The 26,565-nt window shown below is 39.8% G+C and overlaps 4 protein-coding genes and 1 long non-coding RNA gene across 7 annotated transcripts; 2 read left to right on the top strand and 3 right to left on the bottom strand.

Annotated features, from left to right (window-relative positions):
• The first annotated feature begins 72 nt into the window (after nt 1-72).
• Nucleotides 73-6,586, top strand: LOC149114785 (thrombospondin type-1 domain-containing protein 7A-like). Its single transcript, XM_089284334.1, has 2 exons — nt 73-577; nt 4,889-6,586. The coding sequence occupies exons 1-2, from the start codon at nt 73-75 to the stop codon at nt 5,005-5,007; spliced, it is 624 nt and encodes a 207-aa protein (XP_089140460.1). The 3' UTR covers nt 5,008-6,586.
• On the bottom strand, nt 2,792-4,066 carry LOC149114786 (uncharacterized). Its single transcript, XR_016205891.1, has 2 exons — nt 3,996-4,066; nt 2,792-2,860 (listed from the first exon to the last, which is right to left on the bottom strand). It is a non-coding gene; the product is annotated as an uncharacterized LOC149114786 (long non-coding RNA).
• A 2,355-nt stretch (nt 6,587-8,941) lies between the features above and the next one.
• Nucleotides 8,942-13,607, bottom strand: LOC149114784 (uncharacterized). Its single transcript, XM_089284337.1, has 2 exons — nt 13,313-13,607; nt 8,942-11,619 (listed from the first exon to the last, which is right to left on the bottom strand). The coding sequence occupies exons 1-2, from the start codon at nt 13,605-13,607 to the stop codon at nt 11,333-11,335; spliced, it is 582 nt and encodes a 193-aa protein (XP_089140463.1). The 3' UTR covers nt 8,942-11,332.
• A 228-nt stretch (nt 13,608-13,835) lies between these two features.
• LOC110066542 (uncharacterized) lies at nt 13,836-18,963 on the top strand. 2 transcript variants are annotated; one of them, XM_089284325.1, is made up of 2 exons: nt 13,836-14,340; nt 17,918-18,963. In XM_089284325.1, exons 1-2 carry the CDS (start codon nt 13,836-13,838, stop codon nt 18,010-18,012), a joined length of 600 nt encoding a protein of 199 aa, XP_089140451.1. In that variant the 3' UTR covers nt 18,013-18,963. The 2 variants fall into 2 exon arrangements, with proteins under 2 accessions (XP_089140451.1, XP_089140450.1); XM_089284324.1 differs by having other exon boundaries at nt 17,852-18,963.
• Nucleotides 18,964-21,010: 2,047 nt separating this feature from the next.
• LOC149114783 (uncharacterized) lies at nt 21,011-26,556 on the bottom strand. 2 transcript variants are annotated; one of them, XM_089284336.1, is made up of 3 exons: nt 25,515-26,556; nt 24,209-24,477; nt 21,011-21,615 (listed from the first exon to the last, which is right to left on the bottom strand). In XM_089284336.1, exons 1-3 carry the CDS (start codon nt 25,822-25,824, stop codon nt 21,601-21,603), a joined length of 594 nt encoding a protein of 197 aa, XP_089140462.1. In that variant the 5' UTR covers nt 25,825-26,556; the 3' UTR covers nt 21,011-21,600. The 2 variants fall into 2 exon arrangements, with proteins under 2 accessions (XP_089140462.1, XP_089140461.1); XM_089284335.1 differs by lacking the exon at nt 21,011-21,615 and having other exon boundaries at nt 23,398-24,477; nt 25,515-26,340.
• Between the last annotated feature and the right edge of the window lie 9 nt (nt 26,557-26,565).

Here is a 26,565-nt window from a genome sequence, read left to right as displayed (position 1 = left end):
ACTTCAGCTTCCGGGACGCCTAAAATTTTTGTGCCTAGAGTTAAACGGTTTCTACGCGAGTCTCTAGTTGAAATGGTTTCGGTTAAGATCACAGTTCTAGTGGCTTTGCTGATCTTTGTTCATCAGTGTGACGCTTGGCGAAGACGTCGCCGTCGCAGATGTCCAGTGCGAGATTGTCAAGTCAGTTCTTGGTCTTACTGGAGTTCGTGTAGCGCATCACAGTGTGGACAACAAGGATCACAAAGCAGATCAAGACAGAAAGAATCTTCTGCGTCTTGTGGCGGCGCAGAATGCCCTGACTTACACGAAACACGGCAGTGTTATGCCAGTAAACGAGTTGATTGCCAACTAAGCTCGTGGTCGGAGTGGAGTGCCTGCACCACTCCGTGTGGCGTGTCAGGAACACAGCAAAGCGCTCGCCACAGGATAGTGACCGAGCAGTGTGCCGGAACATGCACGTCTACGTTTCGTAAAACACGAGTCTGCCCAGACCTCAGCTGTTCGAACGGAGGAAGTTTAAAAGATGGTTCATGTTTCTGCAAGGAAGGATATTCTGGAAATTGTTGTGAGAAAAAAGGTAAGGTTATTTTACTGAAAGGTGTCCTGATTCATTTTTGTTTTGGCTCTATGTTTGGCAAATCATGAAGGTCATATTGGTGTTAATGAGAGTACATTGACCACAATGAAACAAATTTGGACACAAATAAATGGATATTTTCTGTAAATGAACAGCAAAAGGTGTAATTGTTTTATCATTCGATAAACCAAATTTGTTTTCTTATTTGAATCACTCTCTGACAGCTCAGGGAATCAATCTGCAATTTTTTACCAGAGATCTTGACTACAATTACGCGTGAGCAGAGTATTATTTGCAGCAAAACACATTTAGACGGTGCTACGCATGATCAAACCATTATTTATAGGCAGTTATTTGCAAGTTATATGGTTGGCTCTCGACCAACGAAAAGGAAAAAATGCATCGAATGACAAGTGCTGTTAATTCATTTGCTATCAGCAGAGCTTGAAGACTGTCCTTTTATAATGATATAAACCGACTGATAATCTGGATCGCTAAGACAATGAAATTTTTGTCCTGGTGGCACTCTTAAAGTCGCAAAGCTAGAGTGTCTTATCTTCGCGGGTCGCGGGTAAATTGTCGTGGGACAAAAATGTCTTGAGGTCTTGGGTAAAGTATATTGTCGCAATCGAATTCGCTTTGTATCATCTTATGGAATTGCACTATTTTGTGTCCGAGCAAAAGTACTTTTGTTACATTTGCGGCCACCCCGTTAATACGGCCAATGGTCACATTCTCAAATCCAAACATGTATCTGATAATCCTTTATAATTTTACCCCGTTTATACGGCAACTCAAACCAGTTATGTTCATCTTTTCCTTTGATAATATTGTACCTACTGATCGAAGGTTCATTTTTTCATAAATTATATCGCATTCGGATGCTTATTGAAGGACAGTTGTTTAGTTTAAAAGTGCAATTTTGATATATCTGACAGCTAAAAATGGTGACGTTTCGTTATCAACACCCTAAGTGAGACCAGATTTGTACCTGAGACGACGAGCATTCCTGACCTTTTCATAAAGGAGTTTCCCCCCCCCCCCCCCGTTTTTCGAATATCCACCATTTTACAGTCCCTTGCACTGTGTCAAGTTAGTTATTCTTTGAATTTCTGGTGCAAGTACTCAATATCTTACCGCAGAAATGCTCTACCAGGGCCGTAGCTAGCATGAGGCAGGACGAGGCAATTGCCTCGTCATGGTTTTAGCCTTTTTCTGTTGTTGTTTTTTGAAGAAACGTTTAATTGAGAAAATAATCCCTAGAAAAAATTGGATTGGTTAAGATAAAAGCAGCTAATATAAGCAAGAGTGTATCGAAACAGATAATTGAGAACTGAGCGTGATTCTGTATATCATCTAAGAACTAACTTCAAAAAAGTGTTACCTAAGACTTCTCCTAATTATCTACTGTATAAAATCCATAAACGTTGGCTACTCTCGTGGATTCATTTCATTGTTATAGTACGTGTTACAACATTTGAATGCTTTAAAATGCAGATGGTCATTAACTTGGCACCAGTATCGCTCAGCAATAAAAACGCGAACTTCTACACTTACCCAAGATTGACTTTTCTGAAGAAAAATGCCACGGAAAATGCTTAAAAGAACATTTCTGAGCCTCTAGATTTCAAACTTCTCTGGGGGGGAGGGGGGCATGCCCCCAAACCCCCTAGCGGCTCGCGCCTTCGGCGCTCGAAAATTGCCTCGTCTTGTTCTGAAGACTGGCTACCGCCCTGTCTACATTGAATAAATCTTCACACGAACGTTTTTATAAATAGAAGCTACCTGTAATTGAATAAATAGCTCATTTCCCGAAGGTGCCCGCTCATACTGGTTTAACTATACTCATATCGAGTGACACTGAAAGTCACAAAATTGACGAGCTGTATGTATTTTCGAATGATTCAAGCTGTGATTAAATGTTTTAGACGATCAACAGTCAAGAGAATTGAGGAGAATTCGAACGACGCGTTCCGCTGTTTATTTATACGATATTGTAAATAAATACACATGAACGCGGACATGGCAAAATGAGGAACAAATAGTTGATAAATAGAAGAAACGACATTACACAAGGCTGGGAGTTCTGGAGTCTTTAATATCGCCTTGGAAAGGGAAGGGAAAAAAAAAGAAAAAAAAAGAAGTTATTACAACACAGGGTATTTGGTCACCTATCCAAGTACGAACTCCGCCGAACAGGACTTAACTTTGTTGAGCGGACGAGACGTGGTGCTGTCCTTGTGATATAGTGGCTCTACGCTGAATGTATATCACTGATACTGGCTGGGAAAATAAAGAACAAAAAAAAAAAAATGAGAGGAATGAAAATCAGAATTGTTACTTGCTTTGGTGATCGGACATGCAAGAAGTGTTACTTTCTTTATAATTGTCTCGGTCTCTCGGACGAGGATAACTCGGTCTCTCGGACCGATAACTTCATGAATGTTTTCAACAGTGTTACATCTCCTCGTGTATTCTCTTACCGTTGCGTTTTGCACTATTTCTTATCAATGCTAGTGGCATTCAACTTTAACTTAACCTACGGACTAAACCCTGAAGTCAGTGGCATGAAAATTGTCACTGTTTACAGACGATCCGTTTTCCAAGTTGAGTGGCTCACAGCCATTTTGATTTATCAGCGAGAGGAGTCAGAATAAGCTACGTTTCAATATTTGGCGAACACGCTACCTCATTATATATATACACTTTCTGTTTGATCTGTAAGATGACAGTTAGATAAATCAACACAGCAGACCATAAAAAAACTGGCTGCAAGCAAACCGCTTTAAGGTCAATCAGTAATTTGTTTTTAGTTTTGATTTCATTCTTTTTTATTGAATATTACAATAGGCACTGGAAAGATTCGATGGCCTGTTCTCTTCAATGGAACAGGCAGTTTTATAGGTCTTGAATTTCTGGATTTTACCGCGCCTACTTCAAGGAATAGCGCTGCCTGGCCGAATGGTCTTCTGAGCGGGTGTAAATACTGGATTGATGCCTGAGAAGTTTTGTGCCAGTTTTTGCTTGCTTCTAGCTGTTATAATAAATTGGTAACCTGGTATTACTTTTCTACTCTCAGGTTTTTACATCCTCTGTTTTGATTGGTTTTATAATTTTCCCTATATTTCTTCTTCTGTGGCTAATAAAAAGATTTTTAGAAAAAAAAAACATCGGGTCAATGGCTTAGTTTTTAAGACAGGTGGAATTGATGGGAAAAAGGGGGTCAAGTTTGTCGCTATGCAACAGAACGGTACAATCTTAATTTATGACTTAAAAATAATGAAAGGTACAGGGAGAGTTACCTAAAAAAAAAATAACACAGCCATTCAAACCAGTACAGCTCCAAGCCTGAAAAATTGCACCTAGCTCTAGAAGTCTAAAAATAAAATATAAAAAGCAGGAAACTCTTTTGAGCCACCTTAAACAGGCTGTTGTCGCTGATGCCCGTTCGTCCCCATGATCTCATCGGCGCCATCATTGTCCTTCTCAAAAAAATGAGCGTTGAAATCTCGGATCACATTCAGCCCATCATGTGACAATACCTTTTGAATGGCTTTGCTTGTACTGTCTAGGTTTACAATGAAGAGACAGTTTTATAGAATAGGTTATATTAACAGTCGGATTCTATGAAAGTCTACACGAATGATTTATTACAGAGGTTGTACGTGCAAGCTTTGACAGGGAACACTAGGGCATGTTACACAAAGCTGCTAATTTATCAGCTATTGAGAATCTAAGCCAAACACAAAATTGTACTCTTAGGTCCCCTCCACACGTATCCGGATATTTTTTAATCCGCAACTTTTTCTCTCCAGATTCAAAAATTTCCCCGTCCACACGTGACTTATTCAAATCGAATTCATCTGTCCACACGCATCCGATGGCATCCGGATTCACTCCAGAGAAACTAGGCCTACACGTTGTGCCACCATATTGGTTTATTGTTCGATAAGAGACTGGACACAATTTTGCTGCGTCATCGGATTCGAAAATATCCGTATTCACCGTCCACGCGTTATCGAATTCGTTGCCCAATTCGCCGGATGCGTGTGGACGGAAGCCGTATCCGGAAAGAAAAGGTTGCGGATTCAAAAATATCCGGATAAGTGTGGATGGGGCCTTAATGCCAGTCATACAAGGATACCTTCCACCAAATGTTAGATCGAAAGGTGTAATATCGAAGCCCTACAAATTACTTAATTGATTTTGTAATTTGTTTATTTTATATCTAATTGTTTGTGTAATTATTTATTTCTTATTTAGATAAACACTGGATAAATACCCATTGACAGTACTTTTTCTTTTCTGTAGGCCCTTCAAAACATTGGTTTAGGAAGATCTTCCCGCCTTGTATGATAGTAATCTCTGTCGTTATAGCTATCTTGATATATCGTAAGTACAAGAACAATAGTGTAGGCGCTAACGGTTAATAATAACGGCACACTCTAACCTTTTCACAAGCATGTCAATGGTTCAAAGAAACAAAATAACGCCCCGTCCACACTAATATGTTTTGATTTGAAAACGTATACTGACATTTTGATGTATTTTTCCCTACTGTCCATCGTCATCATCGCCGGAAAACGCATACAGAGTGGAGACAGTGAAATTTGAAGTTCAAGTTTCTTTATTTCCACACAACAGCAACAATAACAACAACAAAATATATAGATTATACAGCGACTTGGAACGGAACCCTACCGAATAAGTGTTGACAGTGGAAACGTAGGCATTCGTGAACGCTGACGCCATTCATATCATGTGTGCATGTGCAAATGACAGTTGTGCTGTTTTCTCGTAGCATATCATCGTTATCGAGCTCTTAGTGTGGACGGGGAAAACGCTACGAAAACGTTTGGACGGACTGAGAGCGTATTTGGCTAAAAAGCATAGTCGAAAGCGTGTGTATCAATCGGTGTCGATCGGACGACGCCTAATATCTGTTACTTAGTATAAATCTACTAGCGTTCTATCATGAATGCCGTTCTCTGATTGGCTACGCTACTCACTATCTATTATGTGATAGACAGTGAGTAGCATAGCAGTGTGCGTTTGTTAACAAAATGACGGCCGCTTCTGGGCTTTTTCGAAGGCTCTGTGAACGTTTTGAACGACTAGTGGATTTATACTAAAAAATTAGATTATTCGCTCTCGATCTCTATGCGTGATAGAAATCTCGAGCACATAATCTAATTGTTTAGTAGACAGTGAGAGGCCTAGGAGTGCGCGGATGTTAACAAAAGTGCGTTTTCGGAGTGTCTGAACGGCTAGTAGATCCATGTTACAACGATAAGATTTTTCATCCTCGATTTATGTTGGTGACAGAAAGCTCGAGCTCATAATGAAATGTTAAATATTCACACAGCCGTGATAATGAATGACAATCTTCTAAACAATTAAAGGTTGATCCCAGTTGGGGGGTGGGGGGGAACCGCCATATGAAAAGGTCGGGGATGCTCGTAGGAAAATTTGAATTAGACCCCTAAAGGAGACCAATCTGGGTGCGACTCGAGCTTTTTAGGATACCGCTTAAAACGAAATACACTCGATTTCTAGCATTGTTCCAGATAGGAGCCCGCACTAGTAGACCGGACTTGAGAGAACAACGGAAATCGAGCCTGGAAACGGAAATAAGAGCATTTTTTATCATTATTTCTTTAAATGCATCCTAAAAGATACTTTTACAGCTAAAATAGTGGTGTTTCGTCATGAAAAGCCTAAATGAGACCAGAATTCTTGATCATAACACCCCTAAGTGAGAAGACGAGCACCCCCAACCTTTTCATAAGGGAGCCAATTTGGTCAATCCATCAATTGGTGAAAATCTACGTAAGAGGGGGGCATGGGGGCCTCCTGCCTCCTCCTCAGGCGCTTCAAGAAAAGTCGACGATCGTCACCGCAACATATATTTTTAGCCCCATGATACGAACGTCTACACTTGACGTAATACTTTTATACCTCAAAAATTTTCCACAAAATAAACACATGATAAGGTTTGTCATTGGCCAATGATGCTGTGTCGATTCTGCTGATGCCTGTAAAGGGCAAAAACAACTTTGGATTAAACACAATGGTAATTGCTTGCAGCACGCATGAAAGAAGTTTACATGCTACATTTAGGACTGAGAAAGGTCAAACAAGAAACCACAGCACCGCAAACAGTTCATTTCAGCGAACACTGTAGCGTGAAAAACACCAACATCGCACACCGTAGGGTTTGAGATCACCGCAACACCGCAGGTAGGACTTTATTCACCGCGTAACCCCATTAGGAAAGCAGTCAACACCGCAACACCGCAGGTAGGACTTTATTCACCGCGTAACCCCATTAGGAAAGCAGTCAACACCGCAACACCGCATGTCCCCCTCACGCAACTATGATGGCGAATGTAGAAGATGGGAAAAGATGAATACCATATTGCATTGCATTCAAGATAGAATACATACGACACTGATAAATGTATGTTTTATCACTCTGTTTCAATTGTCTCAAGCCGACAATGTAAGACCCAAATTACACTAGTTCATGCGGTGGTCTTGTAAAAATCAGGGTAACACTGCGACCCGTCTTCCCCGGGAGGAGGACGGGGGTGTAGTCCCGTATAAAAAGGACGGGGATGCTCTTCGTACCTGGGTTTTGGTACCTCTTAGGGTTTTCAGCCTCAGTTAGGTCCACAGCGGTAACTTTTAGGGGATTGAGCCAAAAAAATATCTGCCAGGAGATAATGTGTTATTTCAGAATTGGTACCTCTTAGGGGTGACAAACATTTCTAAACACATCCACACTTGGGATCTTGGTACCTCTTACGGGTTCTTTTATCCCCCCCCCCCCCCCCCCCACCACCCCCAACGGGCCCATCTCTCAGTATCTCCATTCTTTTCAAAAGTCGAACTTTGCTTCCTTTTTGCCGTGATACGTGGGTAGTAATGCGCCGGCCGAAAGTTGAACATTTGTTACCTGAAATTGATATCAGACAGTTGAGACAAATATATTTCAGATCAAGGACAAAACACGAGCTTCACATATCCTCTTCTTCGCTTCTCGATTGTTGAAACAGGCTCTTCATGTAAAGTCGGCAAATGCAAATGCAGGAATTGCACCCTTTAAAGAGCTGACCTATCAGTCACCGGAGTGCTACTCAGGTTAGCCAAAGTGGTATTTAGGCTGCTAACCGAAGTACATTTTAGCGCAGTACAATTCCTATTGGGGCTTTAGTCTGGCTCTCCATGTCGCCGAGTAGAACAACTGAAGAAAAATGCTCCCTTACGCATGCTTAATTAGTTAAACCGCTCGCCAAATACGTTGTCATAACTGAATTGCAATAGGTTAGGTACATGAAAGTGCGGTGTCTGAATGAAAGCCTTTCCAAAGCCGTTCCTAATTTTTAAGGAAAAGCGAGTTTCTCAGTTCTTAGGCAATGCAAGAAACTCCACTCTCGCAGTGCCTCTCTCCACTCAAGAGTATAAATGGGTATGGGCGATTGTTGGGACTATCTGACAGGATGCTGGGTAATAATCTGCCATGAACTCGATCCAGAGTCCTGCCCGCTAACCATCAGGCCACCGCACCTTCACCCTTGAAGTAGTAGAGCTTTTCAACTTTAAAAATAATAGACTTTGAACGCATGAAATTAAAAATGATACCTATATTTAACTGGGAAGGCGCCGTAGGCTCATGGTTAGTGCACTCGTCTCCGGATCGAGCTGTCCGGGTTCGAGCCCTGGCCGGGGACATTGTGTTGTGTTCTTGGGCAAGACACTTTACTCTCACAGTGCCTCTCTCCACCCAGGTGTATAAATGGGTACCGGCGAACTTAATGCTGGGGGTAACCCTGCGATGGACTAGCATCCCATCCAGGGGGGAGTAGAAATACTCATAGTCGCTTCATGCTACGGAAACCGGGATAACCTCCGGCCTGATGGGCCACTTGGCTCGTATGCAGACTTTACTTTTCTATATTTAACTACAACTTACTATTAATACTCGATTAGTTCTCAATCCTCCGGCTGAGTTTCTTACCCTGGTGGTCTCTACTTCGTGAAGATTTTGCGTCAGGTAAGGATTGCCATAGACCCTATTCATACATGGCTGCCAATTTAAAAATCTTTTGTATGTAGTTAAATTAGCCCAACTAACCTCGTCTGACATCAGGTCTGAGTAAAAATTATTTGAAATTATGAACTCAAAAACGGGTTAGTTGGGTTTATTTTAATACTTACAAAAGAATTTTTAATTGGCAGTCATTTATGAATAGGGTCTATAATATTGCATGGAACAGTAAAGAAAATCATCCGCATCTTTTACGTTACTGATTTGTTAATTGTCTAAACAAAATCTACTCGTTTGAAATAAGAAGACTGCAATTCAAAACATACATTTATTTGCATGGACTGGACTTTGATAATCTGTCCCACACTTTCACACCATCAACAACCTGTCCCACCATTAAGTAGACCATGGTCTTTTAACTGATGTATGTATTCGTTTGTAAGTCGTGTAAGCGTTCATTATATTATAAGCAGTGTAAACAGTACAATAATAAAGTAGTAACGTTTGTTTCACGATGTGGTCACTTGGGATGTAGATCGCGATGTTTCGCAGCACATGTTAGTCTTTATCAGGCGATGAGGTCAGCTAGGTACACATCATTCATAAAACACAATGTTTCGCTGTGATTGGTTGGTTTTAAACAGCTGTGATTGGCGCATTTCGATCCTCGCTTTTTCATCAAGTCGTTCTCTCGGCGGTCCGCTGTCGTACTGCTCTACTGTTGTTATGTTTGTTGATCGCGGGCTTCCATGCTTCTGGAATTTCTATTCCACTCTCTCTATTGCTGTTGCTAGGGTGAAGTCTTATGTGAATCGCCTCTAAGAAACATTTGTAAGAGTTCTACTATAGGTCCTATAGTATTGTACGAAGTTTTCGTTTTATCTCAGTTGAAATGGATTAAAAAATTAAAACTACCTACCAATATCACTATTGATGTGCTTTTGATGTGTAAAACAATATAACTAACTTTAAAAAGGCAAAGACACAACTACCGAATGCAGCAAGTAAATCATAAAAGGTCTTTTACTGAAAAGAGTTACTCTAGAGCCCTAACAAAGGGCAGTTCAATACAAAGCTTTAAACTCAATGCTATATAATAACTCTCACTACACTTCAAAAAATTAATAAGTCTCACCCCAAGTGATAAGAGTTCCTTTGAAAAAAATCATCCACAAACGTTGTATCATTTCTTTCTTAGTTATCTGCCCTTACTCTGGAACTTTCTGGGACTATTTTGAATTATTTTGGCACTCGCTCTTCTAAAAAGAGAGAATTAGTCCGACCAAACAAGGTGTAGCATCTCAGGCGTTCAGTTAGCTGGGGCAGAGCACGGAAAAAAAAAAAACGGTAGATCGAGATAAAGGAACGTCTGGAAGAGGCTAAACAAGGTGTTATGATCGGTGATATGTATGGGTTATTGACCAAGCGTGAGGTCAAGCTGGCTGGACATTGGCCAAGATCTTTATGGACCGAGACGGAGTCGAGGTCCATAAACTCGCAAAAAAAGAAGGAGGCCAATATCCAGCCATCTTGACTGTACAAGCTTGGTCAATGAAGGATTTATTATATGGTTTTCGGGGAATTTATTTTTTTTACGGGACATGGCGGGTAGTCCTGAGCGGGCAAGATAGCTCCATCTTGCCCGCTCGAGTAACCAATCACAGCGCAGGATTTGATTCATCTTACCCGCTTACGGAGCTAGCCATATGATAAATCAAGTTCATGCCCATTAATTAATTACCTTCAGTTTCTTTTTATCACTGACATCAATCTAACAGACCAAACTTTTCTGCTGAAATATCAATGAATGTATCGGGGTAATCAATAAAGACCAATAACAAAGGCAACTCTTTAGAGTGAAATGTCGAACTTCCAGTACAACGAGTTCCCTTTATCGGATATTTTAACACAATTTAGCATACTGATACGGGCAGTAGAGTAGTAGAGATCTAGAAATATCACTATGTCCCTTTTTGCGGGCAATGGATTCTATATGATGTATTATACGTAACGATACACAGTTTTATTTCATGTAAGTTTTGTTTGTGTGGATTAAATTGTGATAAAAATTTGACGTAGTGTTTTTTACGGGCTAAGAAACTCATCAGAAATCTTCTCTGCTTGGGCAGACTCGTTGATCATCACCGGCGCTCAAAGTCCCGTTAACAAGTAACGGTCAATCTTTATTGCCATATCTTCGTGAAAATTACGTGCGATCGGGAATCCTTATGTGATCAAAGGCCGATTACTGTCATCATATTTTTGTTGCGAACGGTACTTTGAGTGCGATGCTCAACGAGTTCACCAAAGGAGAAAAGGTCCCTGAAGAGTCTCTTGGCCAGGACGAAAGTACTGTGTCACACTTGGTATTCACAAGTCAGAGAGACAATCAGACACACAGACAGACAGAGAGGCAGTCAGACAGTCAGACAGTCAGACAGTCAGGCAGTCAAGCAGTCAGACAGACAGGCAGACAGACAGACAGGTAGACAGTCAGGCAGTCAGACAATCAGTTAGATAGACAATCAGACAGTCAGGAAGTCAGACAGTCAGGCAGTTAGACAGTCAGACAGTCAAGCAATTTAGACCGTCAGACCATCAGACAGTCAGACAGTCAGACACACAGTTCGAAAGTCCCTCAATCAGTCATATAGTCGTTCAATAAGTCAGCCAGTCATCCAATTAATATGCAGAGGGATTGGCCGCTAGGAAAGCATGCAAGCACATACTTCAAGCACAGCAGCTGCATTTACGTCTCTATCACCATGGCGACGTGAATCACTACGAATTCTGCCACAGCGTGCACATCTGGGATCATCATGGATCCTGTTGTCAGGTTTACACAGTTTGTAGAGGAAGTAAAGGACGACCAAAAGCAAAACCAATCCTCCTCCGGTACACGATCCTCCGATAAGAGCTCCGCTTGAGTTTGTCAAAACGTTCGGGAATTCATCAAGTTGTTCATTTTCAAGACACCCATCTGTGAAAGAAACTGCAAAACACCAAAGTGGACGTGTCAATTGCGGGATCATGTAAATTAGTGTAAATGAGGAGACAGAGAAATCAACGGACCCAATTTACTTAGTCCGCCAAACTTGTAATAATATTCAAGCGCTATCAACTCAATCACAATTTAGACCCGCAGTGAGCACGAGTTATTTCGAAGGTAAATACCTTGGAAATAAGGTCTTATGGGGTATTTACTCTTTTACAGTCTTCATCTTCTCGGCTTATTTGTATTGTTCACTGAAAAACCCATTTTTTGGGAGTGTGCAATAAAGTTTCATTTATTCATTCATTCATTCATTCATTCACCCATTCATTCTATTGCAAATCAAAGGTCTTCAACGTTCATCATGGCGTGACGTTTATGTACACCGTGGCCCTCTAATACGTCAAACAAAACGCGCGTATCAATTTCTGATCATTCATTTCACTTCCACATTGTTAGCTGCCAATGCGCCAGTCATGTTTTGTCCATGTGATATTCAACGCGACGCGTTTCAACTTTGGAACAAATAGATAACTGGAGCATTACGTTGGAGGTTATATTGCCAAAGTCCATGGTCCATTATATGAGACCTACTTTAGGGTCCGGACGCACTGGACTGACAAAATTTGTCTCTGCCAAATTTTTAATTTGTCAAGCGTGGGCGCACTGAATCACAGCAAAATATTTGTAAACCACAAGAGTCAATCACATGGAAATTAACACCATCGCTTACGCGCTTTCAATTTGATTACATGTAGTCGTGAAACTTACACTTGTACTTGTACTCGGCTGACTCGGGTGGACATACGGATGTACAAATTGAGCAGAGCTTGGTCCTGGAGATGCAGCTGGAACGTTAACGTAGACTTGGGAACCGTAATAGTTGTACTGTGCCAACGGATCGTCATGGAGCATACCGAAGTACGAATCTTCCATAGTTATTGTTGATTGCCGCGCAAATATAAATTTAATTTTGGCGGGCTTGGGACTGAAATACTCCGACTAAGAGTAGAGATCAAATTTTCTTGATTGACATTTTCCTTCAAATCATGGCGTGTAAATTGACAAATCTGTCAGATTTCACGCCTGACAAAAATTTGTCCTGCTCCGAGACAGGACGACGGTGTCTTTGAAGTTTGGTAAGCCTTGACAAAATTTGGTTGGTCTAAAAATCACCGGACGCACCTGTCTCAGGGAATTGATGACAGATTTTTTCGCAAAATAAACAAAAATTTGCCCAGTGCGTCCGGGCCCATATTTAACTAAGGAAAACAACCTGGTCATTGTAATGCAAACATTCTCAGACTATTACTGACGTGTTCAAATGCTTAAGGCTTTGTTATAATTGAGTAGGGCGCCCGTCCAGAACATTTGCATGAGGAATGATACTCGGTAAAATGCTTCAGATAGAAAAAGGACACAGGGAAGATCTTAATGAATAAAGCGTTTACAGATTTATAAACTCTATCTGTCTGTGATGCACGTCGATTAATAACTGATAGAAATGATCCGTTCGGATCAAACAAAAGCGATATACAACCTTTACACCCTTATCACGACATAAAGTGAGTATGTATCACCTGCGCTCCAGAAGGATATTTTTTCCTTTGGAAAGCAGTTTTGAAGGTAGTACAAAAAACTTTCAAACTCTCAATTATTCTTTAAAAAAAGTCAGTAATATAACAGTGCTTACCTTCTTGAGTCACCCTTTCCCAGTCGCAATTTTCAAGATAATCTTCTTCGTTATCCTTCCAACAAACGTAGACGTTTGGGTACGCTGGACCAGAGCCGCTGTCGTTTGTAGATGCAGCACCACACTCATTGTTTTTCCATAACTGACGGGTGAGCGGAAAGAGTTTGATTCCATTTAAAAGCGTCCTGTCGCCTGGATGTAGAGTGAAAACATAACGGCTCCTAGTAATGGAGTAAAAAGCTACTGAGGTCTCGAAAACACCAACAATAACCACAAAAATGGAAAAGAGAAGCATTATAACATTGAGCTTAAACAAGAAACTGTGTTGTTTTTTTCATAAAATGTTCAGATTGCCATTCATTCTGGGTAATCAGTATTCTCAAACAGGAAATCTCATCATAAACGGACTGACGTACTTGTCTTCTCCTCACTCCAATTACATCACGTACCGGTAGTTTACTTCCGCGTCTCAAAAACTTTTGTGCCTAGAGTTGAACGGTCTCTACTTGAGTCTCTGGTTGAAATGATTTCGGTTAAGATCACAGTTCTAGTGGCTTTGCTGATCTTTGTTCATCCAAGTGATGCTTGGCGAAGACGTCGCCGTCGCAGATGTCCAGTGCGAGATTGCCAAGTCAGTTCTTGGTCTTCCTGGAGTTCGTGTAGCGCATCGCAGTGTGGACAACAAGGATCACAAAGCAGATCAAGACAGGAAGAATCTCCTGCGTCTTGCGGAGGCGAAGAATGCTCTGACCTGCACGAAACACGGCAGTGTTATTCCAGTAAACGAGTTGATTGCCAACTAAGCTCGTGGTCGGAGTGGAGTGCCTGCACTGTCCCGTGTGGAGTCTCAGGAACACAGCACAGCACTCGTCACAGGATAGTGACCGAGCAGTGTGGCGGAACATGCGCGTCGACTTTCCGAAAGACACGAGCGTGCCCAGACCTCAGCTGTTTGAACGGAGGAAGTTTAAAAGATGGTTCATGTTTCTGCAAGGAAGGATATTCTGGAAATTGCTGTGAGAAAAAAGGTAAGGGGAAAAATCTATTAACATGCGCAAAAATTAATCAAAGCTGGTAGACTAATAGGTCAGGGTAATCCAATGCGTTATTCGTTGAAACCTTTTCACAGTTCTTAGAAAGGAATGGCGGATTTCACTGAAAGGTGTCCTGACCCGTTTTTATTTTGGCTCCGGCTGAACTTATTGGTTAGGATAATGCAATGCGTTAGTCTTTAAAATTTTTTCACAGTTCTTGGAAAGGTATGGTGGATTTTACTGAAAGGTGCCCTGACCCGTTTTTTCCTAGGCTCTATGATTTGTAAAGCTAGACTAGAAACAGAATCCTTGATATTCTGTTGTGCGATGAAATCTTGAACGAACATAATTATAGAAAACTAAACCGGTGAAAAGCATTGTTCAATCGCGTTTCTGTGCCTATTAGCCGAACTTAAAGGCTAATAGACAAGGATTAGGATGAAATGTCGTCCTAGAACGGCAAGACTAGAGTGTCTTATCTTCGCGGTTCGCGGTTAAATTGTTGTGGGACAAAAATGTCGCCGGTGAAAGAAAAATGCCTCGGGCAATTAACTTGTGACAGTGTAGTGTGTAGTCAAGAGGTTGTGGGTAAAAAATGTCGTCGCAATCGAATTCGCTTTGTATCATCCTTTGGAATTGGACTATTTTGTGTCCTAAGCATGTTTAAGCAAGCTACTTTCGTAAGCAAGGGGTGACCGCTGATATTAGATGAGCGCTCTGTGATATTACTTAAATTTTTATCCACAACTCGTGACAATTTACCCTCGACCCGCGACCCGAGATCCGAGACCCGCGAGAATTTGATTCTCCCGTCACTGAAGCAACTGCGTTTAGCTTTGTAAATTTTAAATTGAACCAAATGATTATACTTCCATATGTTAACAAAGCAAGTTGAATAATAAGTAGGCAAAAATGCTAATTAAGACAAATAGTAACAACAGAACGTGAAAAGAACATGTTTCGACAGAACTTCTGTCATCTTCAGTTGAATGAATGATTACAAAGCAAGTTGAATAATAAGTAGGCAAAAATGCTAATTATGACAAATAGTAACAACCGAACGTGAAAAGAACATGTTTTGACAGAACTTCTGTCATCTTCAGTTGAATGAATGATTACAAAGCAAGTTGAATAATAAGTAGGCAAAAATGCTAATTAAGACAAATAGTAACAACAGAATGTGAAAAGAACATGTTTCGACAGAACTTCTGTCATCTTCAGTTGAATGAATGATTACAAAGCAAGTTGAATAATAAGTAGGCAAAAATGCTAATTAAGACAAATAGTAACAACAGAATGTGAAAAGAACATGTTTCGACAGAACTTCTGTCATCTTCAGTTGAATGAATGATTACAAAGCAAGTTGAATAATAAGTAGGCAAAAATGCTAATTGTGACAAATAGTAACAACAGAACGTGAAAAGAACATGTTTCGACAGAACTTCTGTCATCTTCAGTTGAATGAATGATTACAAAGCAAGTTGAATAATAAGTAGGCAAAAATGCTAATTGTGACAAATAGTAACAACCGAACGTGAAAAGAACATGTTTCGACAGAACTTCTGTCATCTTCAGTTGAATGAATGATTACAAAGCAAGTTGAATAATAAGTAGGCAAAAATGCTAATTAAGACAAATAGTAACAACAGAACGTGAAAAGAACATGTTTTGACAGAACTTCTGTCATCTTCAGTTGAATGAATGATTACAAAGCAAGTTGAATAATAAGTAGGCAAAAATGCTAATTAAGACAAATAGTAACAACAGAATGTGAAAAGAACATGTTTCGACAGAACTTCTGTCATCTTCAGTTGAATGAATGATTACAAAGCAAGTTGAATAATAAGTAGGCAAAAATGCTAATTAAGACAAATAGTAACAACAGAATGTGAAAAGAACATGTTTCGACAGAACTTCTGTCATCTTCAGTTGAATGAATGATTACAAAGCAAGTTGAATAATAAGTAGGCAAAAATGCTAATTATGACAAATAGTAACAACCGAACGTGAAAAGAACATGTTTCGACAGAACTTCTGTCATCTTCAGTTGAATGAATGATTACAAAGCAAGTTGAATAATAAGTAGGCAAAAATGCTAATTAAGACAAATAGTAACAACAGAACGTGAAAAGAACATGTTTCGACAGAACTTCTGTCATCTTCAGTTGAATGAATGATTACAAAGCAAGTTGAATAATAAGTAGGCAAAAATGCTAATTAAGACAAATAGTAACAACAGAACGTGAAAAGAACATGTTTCGACAGAACTTCTGTCATCTTCAGTTGAATGAATGATTACAAACATGTTCTTTTCACGTTCTGTTGTTACTATTTGTCTTAATTAGCATTTTGGCCTACTTATTATTCAACTTGCTTTGTAATCATTCATTCAACTGAAGATGACAGAAGTTCTGTCGAAACATGTTCTTTTCACATTCTGTTGTTACTATTTGTCTTAATTAGCATTTTTGCCTACTTATTATTCAACTTGCTTTGTAATCATTCATTCAACTGAAGATGACAGAAGTTCTGTCAAAACATGTTCTTTTCACGTTCGGTTGTTACTATTTGTCATAATTAGCATTTTTGCCTACTTATTATTCAACTTGCTTTGTAATCATTCATTCAACTGAAGATGACAGAAGTTCTGTCGAAACATGTTCTTTTCACGTTCTGTTGTTACTATTTGTCTTAATTAGCATTTTTGCCTACTTATTATTCAACTTGCTTTGTAATCATTCATTCAACTGAAGATGACAGAAGTTCTGTCGAAACATGTTCTTTTCACATTCTGTTGTTACTATTTGTCTAATTAGCATTTTTGCCTACTTATTATTCAACTTGCTTTGTAATCATTCATTCAACTGAAGATGACAGAAGTTCTGTCGAAACATGTTCTTTTCACGTTCTGTTGTTACTATTTGTCTTAATTAGCATTTTTGCCTACTTATTATTCAACTTGCTTTGTAATCATTCATTCAACTGAAGATGACAGAAGTTCTGTCGAAACATGTTCTTTTCACGTTCTGTTGTTACTATTTGTCTTAATTAGCATTTTTGCCTACTTATTATTCAACTTGCTTTGTAATCATTCATTCAACTGAAGATGACAGAAGTTCTGTCGAAACATGTTCTTTTCACGTTCTGTTGTTACTATTTGACTTCCATATGTGTAGACACATTTTAATGGAATTGAGGTCTTAATGCCAAAGTTTTAAGCTTAAGAGTATCACTCACTCAGAGCATTTCCCTATATGAATTCGTGCACTGAGAAATAGGGATGGCGAATGGTCCTTTAACAGCCTTGCGTCCAGCGAAATTCAAATTTTGAATCGATGAAATCAGTTTACCGTTGCTTATTAATTGTTCATGACAAATAGAGGTTGGACCGATAATGACACAATTGAAGAACCAAGCAATACCAAATCGATTCATTTTTTCCATTTTTTTGATTTATTAGTTGAATTTTCACAGCAGAAGTAACACACTTATTTCTCTTAAACAGGCTTCAATAAAGGCTTGTTTTGTGGAATCTTCATCCCACTGATTTGTTGTGCTGTAATTGCACTAGTTATAGTTGTCATAAAGAGATGGATAAGAAGACCCGTACAAGTACAGCCCAGGGCAGCACATCAACGGTGCCAAGCCTGGGTAGTAGAGAAGTGATAAGAATTCTCTTTATCATTTTGTATGGAGTACATTCAAGCTTGCCACTGAAGTGACTTAGATATCGTAGAATAAACTAGAAGACAATACACCACAAAATTGCTAGTGCTTTTTAATAAAAACAATTCATTTACATTTAGTCCAGAAGTCAAGATCTCTTTGTAACTAGAATATGTTAAGCCAGTCTGTAAAGTCATAAATTTATTTTGTAACCTTTTGCTAAATATACAATTCAAGAATATGTAGCCTAGTTTATGTTTCTTGCTTGTAACTGTGATGAATATAGTGAACTGATAATTTTGCAACTCTTCGGTAAGGTTTTCTGTTTATGATGTATGTCCTTTAGTGTTGAATTCGAACAATCTCAAACTATAAATAACATACGCAGTGGAAAACATTTATATCCAAGAAAAAGTTATACTTCAGTTAACTTTTAATCCTGTGTTAACGTTAACCGGTTTTCGAACAACCCGGCCGAGATTTGTAACTACAATATATTAAGCCAGCCCGTAAATCTACAAATATATTATGTAACCTTTTGCTACAATTCAAGAATATGTACACTAGTTTATGTTTCTTGTTGAATGTAGAAGTATTTTAAGCCTGCTTGTAACTGTGATGAATCCATAGAGTTAGTAGGTTGTGTAAGGTTTTGTGAGTTATGCAAGAACCACTCGAAGGCATTTCTGTCAATTATTATTGCTTTATTTATTTTGTTTTGCAAGATTTCGCTAATGATATGCTTCGCCGCAATGCATGACTTACAGTTCGTTTTAGTATTTATTCCAGATGTGAATCTTCGACATTCGGATTGGTTGAGAAGCTTGGCTTATGACGCTGCATCTCTGTCAACCTCAGTGATTTTATTTATATTTCTTACCGCTGTATTTTCTTTATGATGATGTAACGCTCGCCGTATCCTGTATCAATAAACGAGATGCTCGCTACTGATGTTGTGTTTATGTTTGTTTATTAAGATCAGTTATAAAATATTTGATTTCGTTTCGGTGTGATTAGAGTAAAAAATTTGTTATACTTCGGAGACAGAGGTTCTGAATGGGTTTGCTTTTTGTGTACACGTTCGTATTTTGATCGAGCTTACTTAGCACTCAGTTTGTACAAATGAAGTGTTGGTTGTTGATTGGTTAAGGTGGCCGAACACAGTTGTCGCGCGCACTTTAGCTGATGCAATTCACCACGCACACAAGGACTGTAAAAACAAACAAACAAACAAACACGCCGTCAATTTTATTTACTCAACACCCGCACTATCTGTACTATTTTTCTCTTTAATTGAACGCAGTGTATTGATGTCTTTGGTCTTTTATTACAAAGATATGTTAGAAAAGGTAACGATGCAATGAACCCAGCAATTCGCAGCTTTTTCTTTGCCACCGAAAGAACCCAGTTAAATGCAGCGCATGCGTAGTAAGTCAAAAAACTGCGATTGAAAAATTGCACTCTCAGAAATACGCCTATTTCTCGAGAACCGATCATTAGAATTTCACGAAATTTGGCACAAAAATACTTTAGGAAATAAGTAACTGGAGTATTGAAAATAACTGAACTTTAACAAAGGAAATTCTAGATATTCCAGTGAACCCTCAACAAGGGATAATTAGAGATCTCTCTGTTAAATTATTAGCACAATGGTGTTAACTTGTGAGAATCGTTACAAGCTTGTTGCATGCAAGTTATAAAGAAAATCTAATGACTAGCTTTTCTACAAATAAACAAAACCGATTTTAAAGGCCTGTTTATATTTATTCATGTTGCCATGGCAACGGCACAGACGTCAGTTTAACCATCAAAAAACCAAAGTTTGTGTTGTTAACTTGCTTCCTGCCATTTTTGGTGACAGGGAGATCAAGGGTTTTAGAGAAAAAGGTGAATGAAACACAGGTATCAGAAACTGTGTTCAGCCACCTTAAATGTGCTTGCTCAAATTCAGTCTCGGTCATCATGAATTTTCGCAATTTCTCAGCTATCAGTAAATTTGGCAAATCTAAGATGTCAGCGATCAGTTAAAGAGGCGTCATTTCTCAGCCATAGCTGTAGACAGTTTTCAAACAAACAGATGCCATGTTGCTTTCCTGAGAGGTACTCCGAGAAAAATTGGGTGGGGTGTGCGTCCCATTTTCCAAAACCCTTACTCTTTTTATGACCAAAATCTGCGATATTGCCTACCCTATTTATGTCGCAGTTAGGCCATTACGTTCCTAGTGGAACAAAGGGCGGTTACAACGTTGCGCCAGCGGACTCTGTTCGCGGCTGTTCTTTTTGCCGTAGTCCAGGTGATGTTGGCTTCTTTGAGCTCCTCTTCCACTGACCTCGTCCAGGTTTTCACTGGTCTTCCTACCTTCCTTTTACCCTGCGGATTCCATTCAAGGACCTGTCTGGTTGTATCAGATTTTGGATTCCGCAATGTGTGATCAATCCAATTCCATTTGCGCCTGGCGATCTCTGCTGGAATACATTCTTGCTCTGTTCTTACCCAAAGTTCCCTGTTGCTGATTTTCTCTGGCCAGCATATCTTTAGGATCTTTCTCAGACATCGATTAGTAAAGGTTTGCAGCTTCTACCCTATTTATGACCTGACCATTAAATCAAAACCCTGTTTCAGACCTGCGTTTTAATTAGTTCCCTAGTTCAGACCAATGTTAAATTACCGTAAAGATAATTTGTGAAGGGCGTTTGTTGATTTTCTTTTCGATAATGATGAAAAAGTGGCTTCTTCTTAAAAACACTAACCCATATTATTATAAGGCTAGAGTGCAAAAACCATACCCTATTTATGACCAAAACGGCCAAAATCAGCTAAAATCGATACCCAGTTATGACCAAAACGGCTGAAAAACCATACCCCTTGGGGCCACGCATAACTATATCGCCCATATCAGGGAGTACCCCCTCCCCCCACCCAGCTGGGGGTTGCTGTACGTCTGCTCAGTGACTGATCACATAAGACGTCAAAATGTGGAATTCAAAATGGCCACCGTTACGGTAAAAAGGTTTATTGGCAGAAAAAACTTTATTCATTTTACTCAGTTACACCTTTTTTAGCTATTCTTCCCCAAAAAATACCTCTTAGTCATTGCAAAGACGTATCTAATCACTGGTCTTTGTTTGGAGCTACTTTGATAGCCAATCAAGAAGTCGTTTACAAAGGGGCATGATGTCTGCTGCGGTGCAGTAATCTGCAATTGTCGATGCAGTTGTGAACGGCATGTTTTCTCACCAAGAGACATTTTTTGTCAGTCACATAAATACCATTTATTGGGTTCGACAAGCCGAGTTGAAAATTGTTTTGTGTTTGATTTATTTTCTCACTCAGTCTTATTCTCCTTCCGTTAGCCAATGGATAAGTCAAATTAAATCTGACAAGAGCTACCTGCAGTCATAACCAGTAAAACGGTACTCAGTTTCTCCATAAAATAGGACTCAAAAAGAGCCCTAGGCAGAGGAGCGATCTTAAATCCATGTTATCTTTCTCCATGAAAAAAATTAAACCAGAGCCTCCATAATAACTTTCAATGTTTAGTAAAGAAAAATGGTCCGTAGTGAATCTTGCATGGTCCACTGGGATCACTAGTTCTTCTCTATCTGTAAAAATAAAAGAAAATGGGATTGCCTATGACGCTATGGGTCGATACTGCTGATGCCTGTAAAGGGCAACAGAAAAAAAAAAAAAAAACAGCTTCGCATTGGATTTTAAAACACAATGGTAATTGCCTGCTGCACGCATAAACGAAGTTTACATGCTACATTTAGGCCTGAGGAAGGTCAAACAAGAAATCACAGCACATCAAACAGTTCATTTCAGCGAACACTGCAGCGTGAAAATCACAAACATCGCACACCGTAGGGTTTGAGATCATCGCAAGTCCGCAAGGTGGGACTTTATTCACCGCATAACCCCATAAGAAAAACAGTCAACACCACGACACCGCAAAGCCCCATGTCCCCCTCACGTAACTATGATGGCGAAAGCAGAAGAAGGGAAAAGATGCATACCAAATTGCATTACGTGTAAGATAGAATACGACACTGATAAATATGTTTTCTCACTCTGCCTCAAATGTTGTCTCAAACCAGAAATGCAACACCTAAATTATATTCGTTCGTGCTGTCGTCTTGTAAAAAGCATGGTAAACCTGCGGCCTATCTCCTCGAAGGGGGAGTACCCCTGTATAAAAAAGAACGGAGGTGCTCTTTGTACCTTTTAGGAGTTAAAAACGAGGGTTTTGGTAGCTCTTAGGGTGTTCAGCCTCATAAGGTCCACAGCGAGAGTTTTTGCAGTACCTTTTAGGGTATTGCCCCCCCTCCCCCCCCCCCCAAAAAAAAACATATGACAGGAGATAATGTGTTTTTTTCAGAATAGGTACCTCTAAGGGGAGAAAAACATTTCAAAAGACACCCACAAAGTGGGATCTTCAGTACCTCTTACGGGTTCTTTTTAAATTTCCCCGACGAGCACCCCGGTCCTTTTTATACGGGATTTCTCCCAGGCCCATCTCTCAGTATCTCCATTATGTTCGAAAGTCGAACTTCGTTTCATTTTTATCTGGGATCCCTGGGCGGTAATGGGCCGGCCGAAAGTCGAACATTTGTTTCCTGAAATTGATATCCGGCATTTGAGACAAATATACTTCAAATCAGGGACAAAACACGAGCTTCACATTCGATTCGATTGTTAAGACAGGCTCTTGATGTACAGTCAGCAAATACAGGAATTGCACCCTTCAAAGAGCTAACCATTCTCAAGTCAGCGTTAACTTAGACTAGCGGAAGTGCTAGTCAGGTTAAACAAAGTGGTATTTACGTAAACCGGAGAATATTTTAGCGCAGTACAATTGCTATTTGGGCCTTAGTCTGGCTCTCCATGTCGCCATGTAGGACAACTGAAAAAGGTACTCTCCACGACGCATGATCTGTGAGTTAAACCACTCGCGAAATACGTTGTCATAATTGGAATGCATTAGTTTAGGCGGGCACATGAAAAGTGCAGTCTCTGAATGAAAGCCGTTCCAAAGCCGAAGGAGAAGCGTGTATGTTTTGCGTGCGCTCCAGTGATTTTGTATAACAGTAGTAGAAAAGGACAATCCTCTCTGCTTTTTATCATGGTAGGAGAGGCACGGTTCCTTAATGATTAGTGCACCGGAACTCCGGGTCGAGGGGGCTGGGTTCCAGCGCAAGCCGGGTTCATTGTGTTGTGTTCTTGGGCAACGCAAGAAACTCTACTCTCACAGTGCCTCTCTCCACTCAAGAGTATAAATGGGTATGGGCGACTGTTGGAACTATCTGACAGGATGCTGGGTAATAACCTGCCATGAGCTCGATCCAGAGTCCTGCCCGCTAACCATCAGGCCACCGCAACGTCATGAAATGTAGAGCTTTTCAACTTTAAAAATAATAGACTTTGAACGCATGATTAAATCTTTGCGGTTAGCTTTGTTGAAGAGAAGTTTTAGTGTGAGATTAAATATGGTACCTATTTTTAACTACAACTTACTATTAATACTAGATTGGCTCTCAATCCCATGCTTAGTTTCTTGCACTGGTTGTCTCCACTATTTTGAATTATTTTGGCTCTTGCTCTTCCGCAAAAGGGAGAATTAGTCCGACCAAACGAGATGTAGCCTCTTTGAGAAGTTCGACTAGTTGGAGTAGAGCATGAAAACCCAGCGGAGCGAATTAATGAAACACCTGGAAGGGGCTAAACAAGGTGCTATGATCGGTGATATATCAAGATCATGCCCCTTAAAATAACTACCTTCAGTTTTGTCTTTTTCACCGCTAACATCAATCTAATAGACTAAACTTTTCGACTGAAATATTACTGAATGTATTGGGTTAATCAATAAAGACCAGTAACAAAGGCAACTCTTTAGAGGCAGCTCTTCCAGTACAACGAGATCTCTTCATCGGATATTTTAAAACAAGCGTACTGATAAGGACAGTGGAGTAGTAGAGAAATATCACTATGTCACATTTTGCGAGCAATGGATTGTGCATGATGTATATTATACGTGACGATACGCAGTTTTATTTCATGTAAGTTTTGTTTGTGTTGATTAAATTGTGACAGACAGACAGACAGACAGACAAGTAAGTCAGTTAGTTGTTCAATAAGTCAGCCAGTCATCCAATTAAAATGCAGAGGGGTTAGCCGCTAGGAAAGCATGCAAGTACATACTTCAAGCTCAGTAGCCGCATTAATGCCTCCATCACCATGGCGAGGTGAATCACTACGACTTCTGCGACAGCGTGCACAGACGGGATCATCATGGATCCTGTTGTTACGTTCATACAGTTTGTAGAGGGCGTAAAGGATGACCAAGAGCAAAACCAGACCTAGGCCTCCTCCGGTACACGATCCTCCGACAAGCGCTCCGCTTGAGCTCGTCAAAACATTCGGGAATTTCTCGAGCTGTTCATTTTCAAGACTGTCATCTGTGAAAGACGCTGCAAAACACGAAAGTGGACGTGTCAATTACGGGATCATGCCAATTTGGTATAAACGAAAAGACAGAGAAATCAACGGACGCATCTTAGTTTGTCTTCCGATCTTGTAATAATATTCAGGCGCTATCAACTCAATCACAATTTAGGCCCGCAGAGTGCACGAATTATTACCAAGGTAATTACCTTGGAAATAAGGTCTTATGGGGTATTTACTCTTTTACAGTCTTCATCCTCTCGGCTTATTTGTATTGTTCACTGAAAAACCCATTTTTGGGAGTGTGCAATAAAGTTTCATTCATTCATGATATTGCAAATCAAAAATCTTCAACGTTCATGACGTTTATGTATACCATGTCCCTGTAATATGTCAAACAAAATGCGCGTATCAATTTCTGATTTATTCATTTCACTTCCGCATTAGCTAGCTGCCAATGCGTCAGTCATGGTTTGTCCATGTGATATTCAACGCGACGCGTTTCGGCATTAGAACAAATAGATAACTGGAGCATTACGTTGGAGGTTATAATGCCAAAGTCCATGGTCCATCATATGTTGTTAGAAACTTGTAAGACCTATTTTATTTAACTCAGTAAGGAAAACAACCTGGTCGTTGTGATGCAAACATCCTCAGGCTATTACTGACGTGTTAAAAGTGCTAAAGACTTTTTAAGTACGGCGCCTGGCCAAAACATTTGCATGAGAAACCATTTAAACGATGATTCTCGGTAAAATGATTCAGATAGAAATAGGACACAGGGGAGATAAATGAATAAAGCTTTTACAGATTTATAAACTTTATCTGTCTGTGATGCACGTCGATTAATAACTGATAGAAATGATCCGTCCGGATCAAACAAAAGCGATATACAACCTTTTCACCCTTATCACGACATAAAGCGAGAATGTATCACGTACACGCCAGACGGATATTGGAAAGCAGCTTTGAAGGTGATACGTAGGATATTACGAAGGTTGGAAAAAAAATTTTCATACTCTCAATTATTCTTTAAAAAAGTCGGTAATATAACTGTGCTTACCTTCTCGAGTCACCTTTTGACAAGTTTCAAGACAATCTTCTTCGTTATCCTTCCAACAAACGTAGACGTTAGGGTACGCTGGACCAGAACAGCTTTCGTTTGTAGATGCAGTACCAAACTCATTGTTTTTCCGTAACTGATGGGTGAGCGGAAAGAGTTTGATTCGATTTAACAGCGTATTGTCGCTGAGAGTTTGCGTTTGCGGTGTGGAATGTTCATGGAATACATCACGGCTCCCAGTAAAGGAGAGAAAAGCTGCTGAGGTCTCGAAAAGACCAACAATAACCACAAAAATGAAAAAGAGAAACATCAAATCGATAATATCAGTAAACTTAAAGAAGGAACTCTGCTCGCCTTTCCTTCCGTTGTTGCATTCACTGATAAGTTAGCAACTATCAAACGGAAGTCCAACTTTCAACGTAATGAATAATAATAATCATAAATAGGTCTTCCCCTACCCCACCCCCAGTCTCCTCCGGTCATCTTCTCCGTCCTTTCCTGTTTGAGATTACTGAACATGTCACCTACTGTATTAATCACTTAAAGGGGCTCAGTCACAGTATTTTGAGTTATTTTGGCCGCATACAAAATTACCTTTAAATGGTAGGAAACCTGAAAATAACAGTTTAACAAGATAGAAAAACATCAAAGAGATAATGATAAACCATAAAGGAACAAGTATGGCCAAGGATGGAGAAGATTAAGACGGATTACAAACGACGAATTTGAAAAATTGAGGCTAAACGTTTCAATACGCGCAAACCGTGACGTAGCTCCTTTAAACATTAATTGTGGGTGATGACTCCATGATCGATCAAAACGACAACGCATACATAGTGTCACATAAGCCATAGTAACATTCGCCCTGATATTTGTGCTCAGAAAATTGTTCCGGTTAAAATGTTTAGCTCAAGCAAGAAACTGTACTGATGATTATAACCTACAATGCATGCAGATTTCCATTAACTCTGAGCAAGTGCTCTGTGTCATCAGTAATCTCAAACAGGAAATCTCCTCTTTTACGGACTGACGTACTTTTCTTCAGCACACC

The sequence above is a fragment of the Orbicella faveolata genome, unplaced genomic scaffold, assembly GCF_042242905.1.
Source record: "Orbicella faveolata isolate gen_17 unplaced genomic scaffold, um_ofav_v1 contig_13, whole genome shotgun sequence".
Taxonomy (NCBI): Eukaryota; Metazoa; Cnidaria; class Anthozoa; order Scleractinia; family Merulinidae; genus Orbicella; species Orbicella faveolata.
The sequence above is the reverse complement of the archived record's forward strand: the minus strand, read 5'-3'. Positions and strand labels throughout refer to the sequence as shown.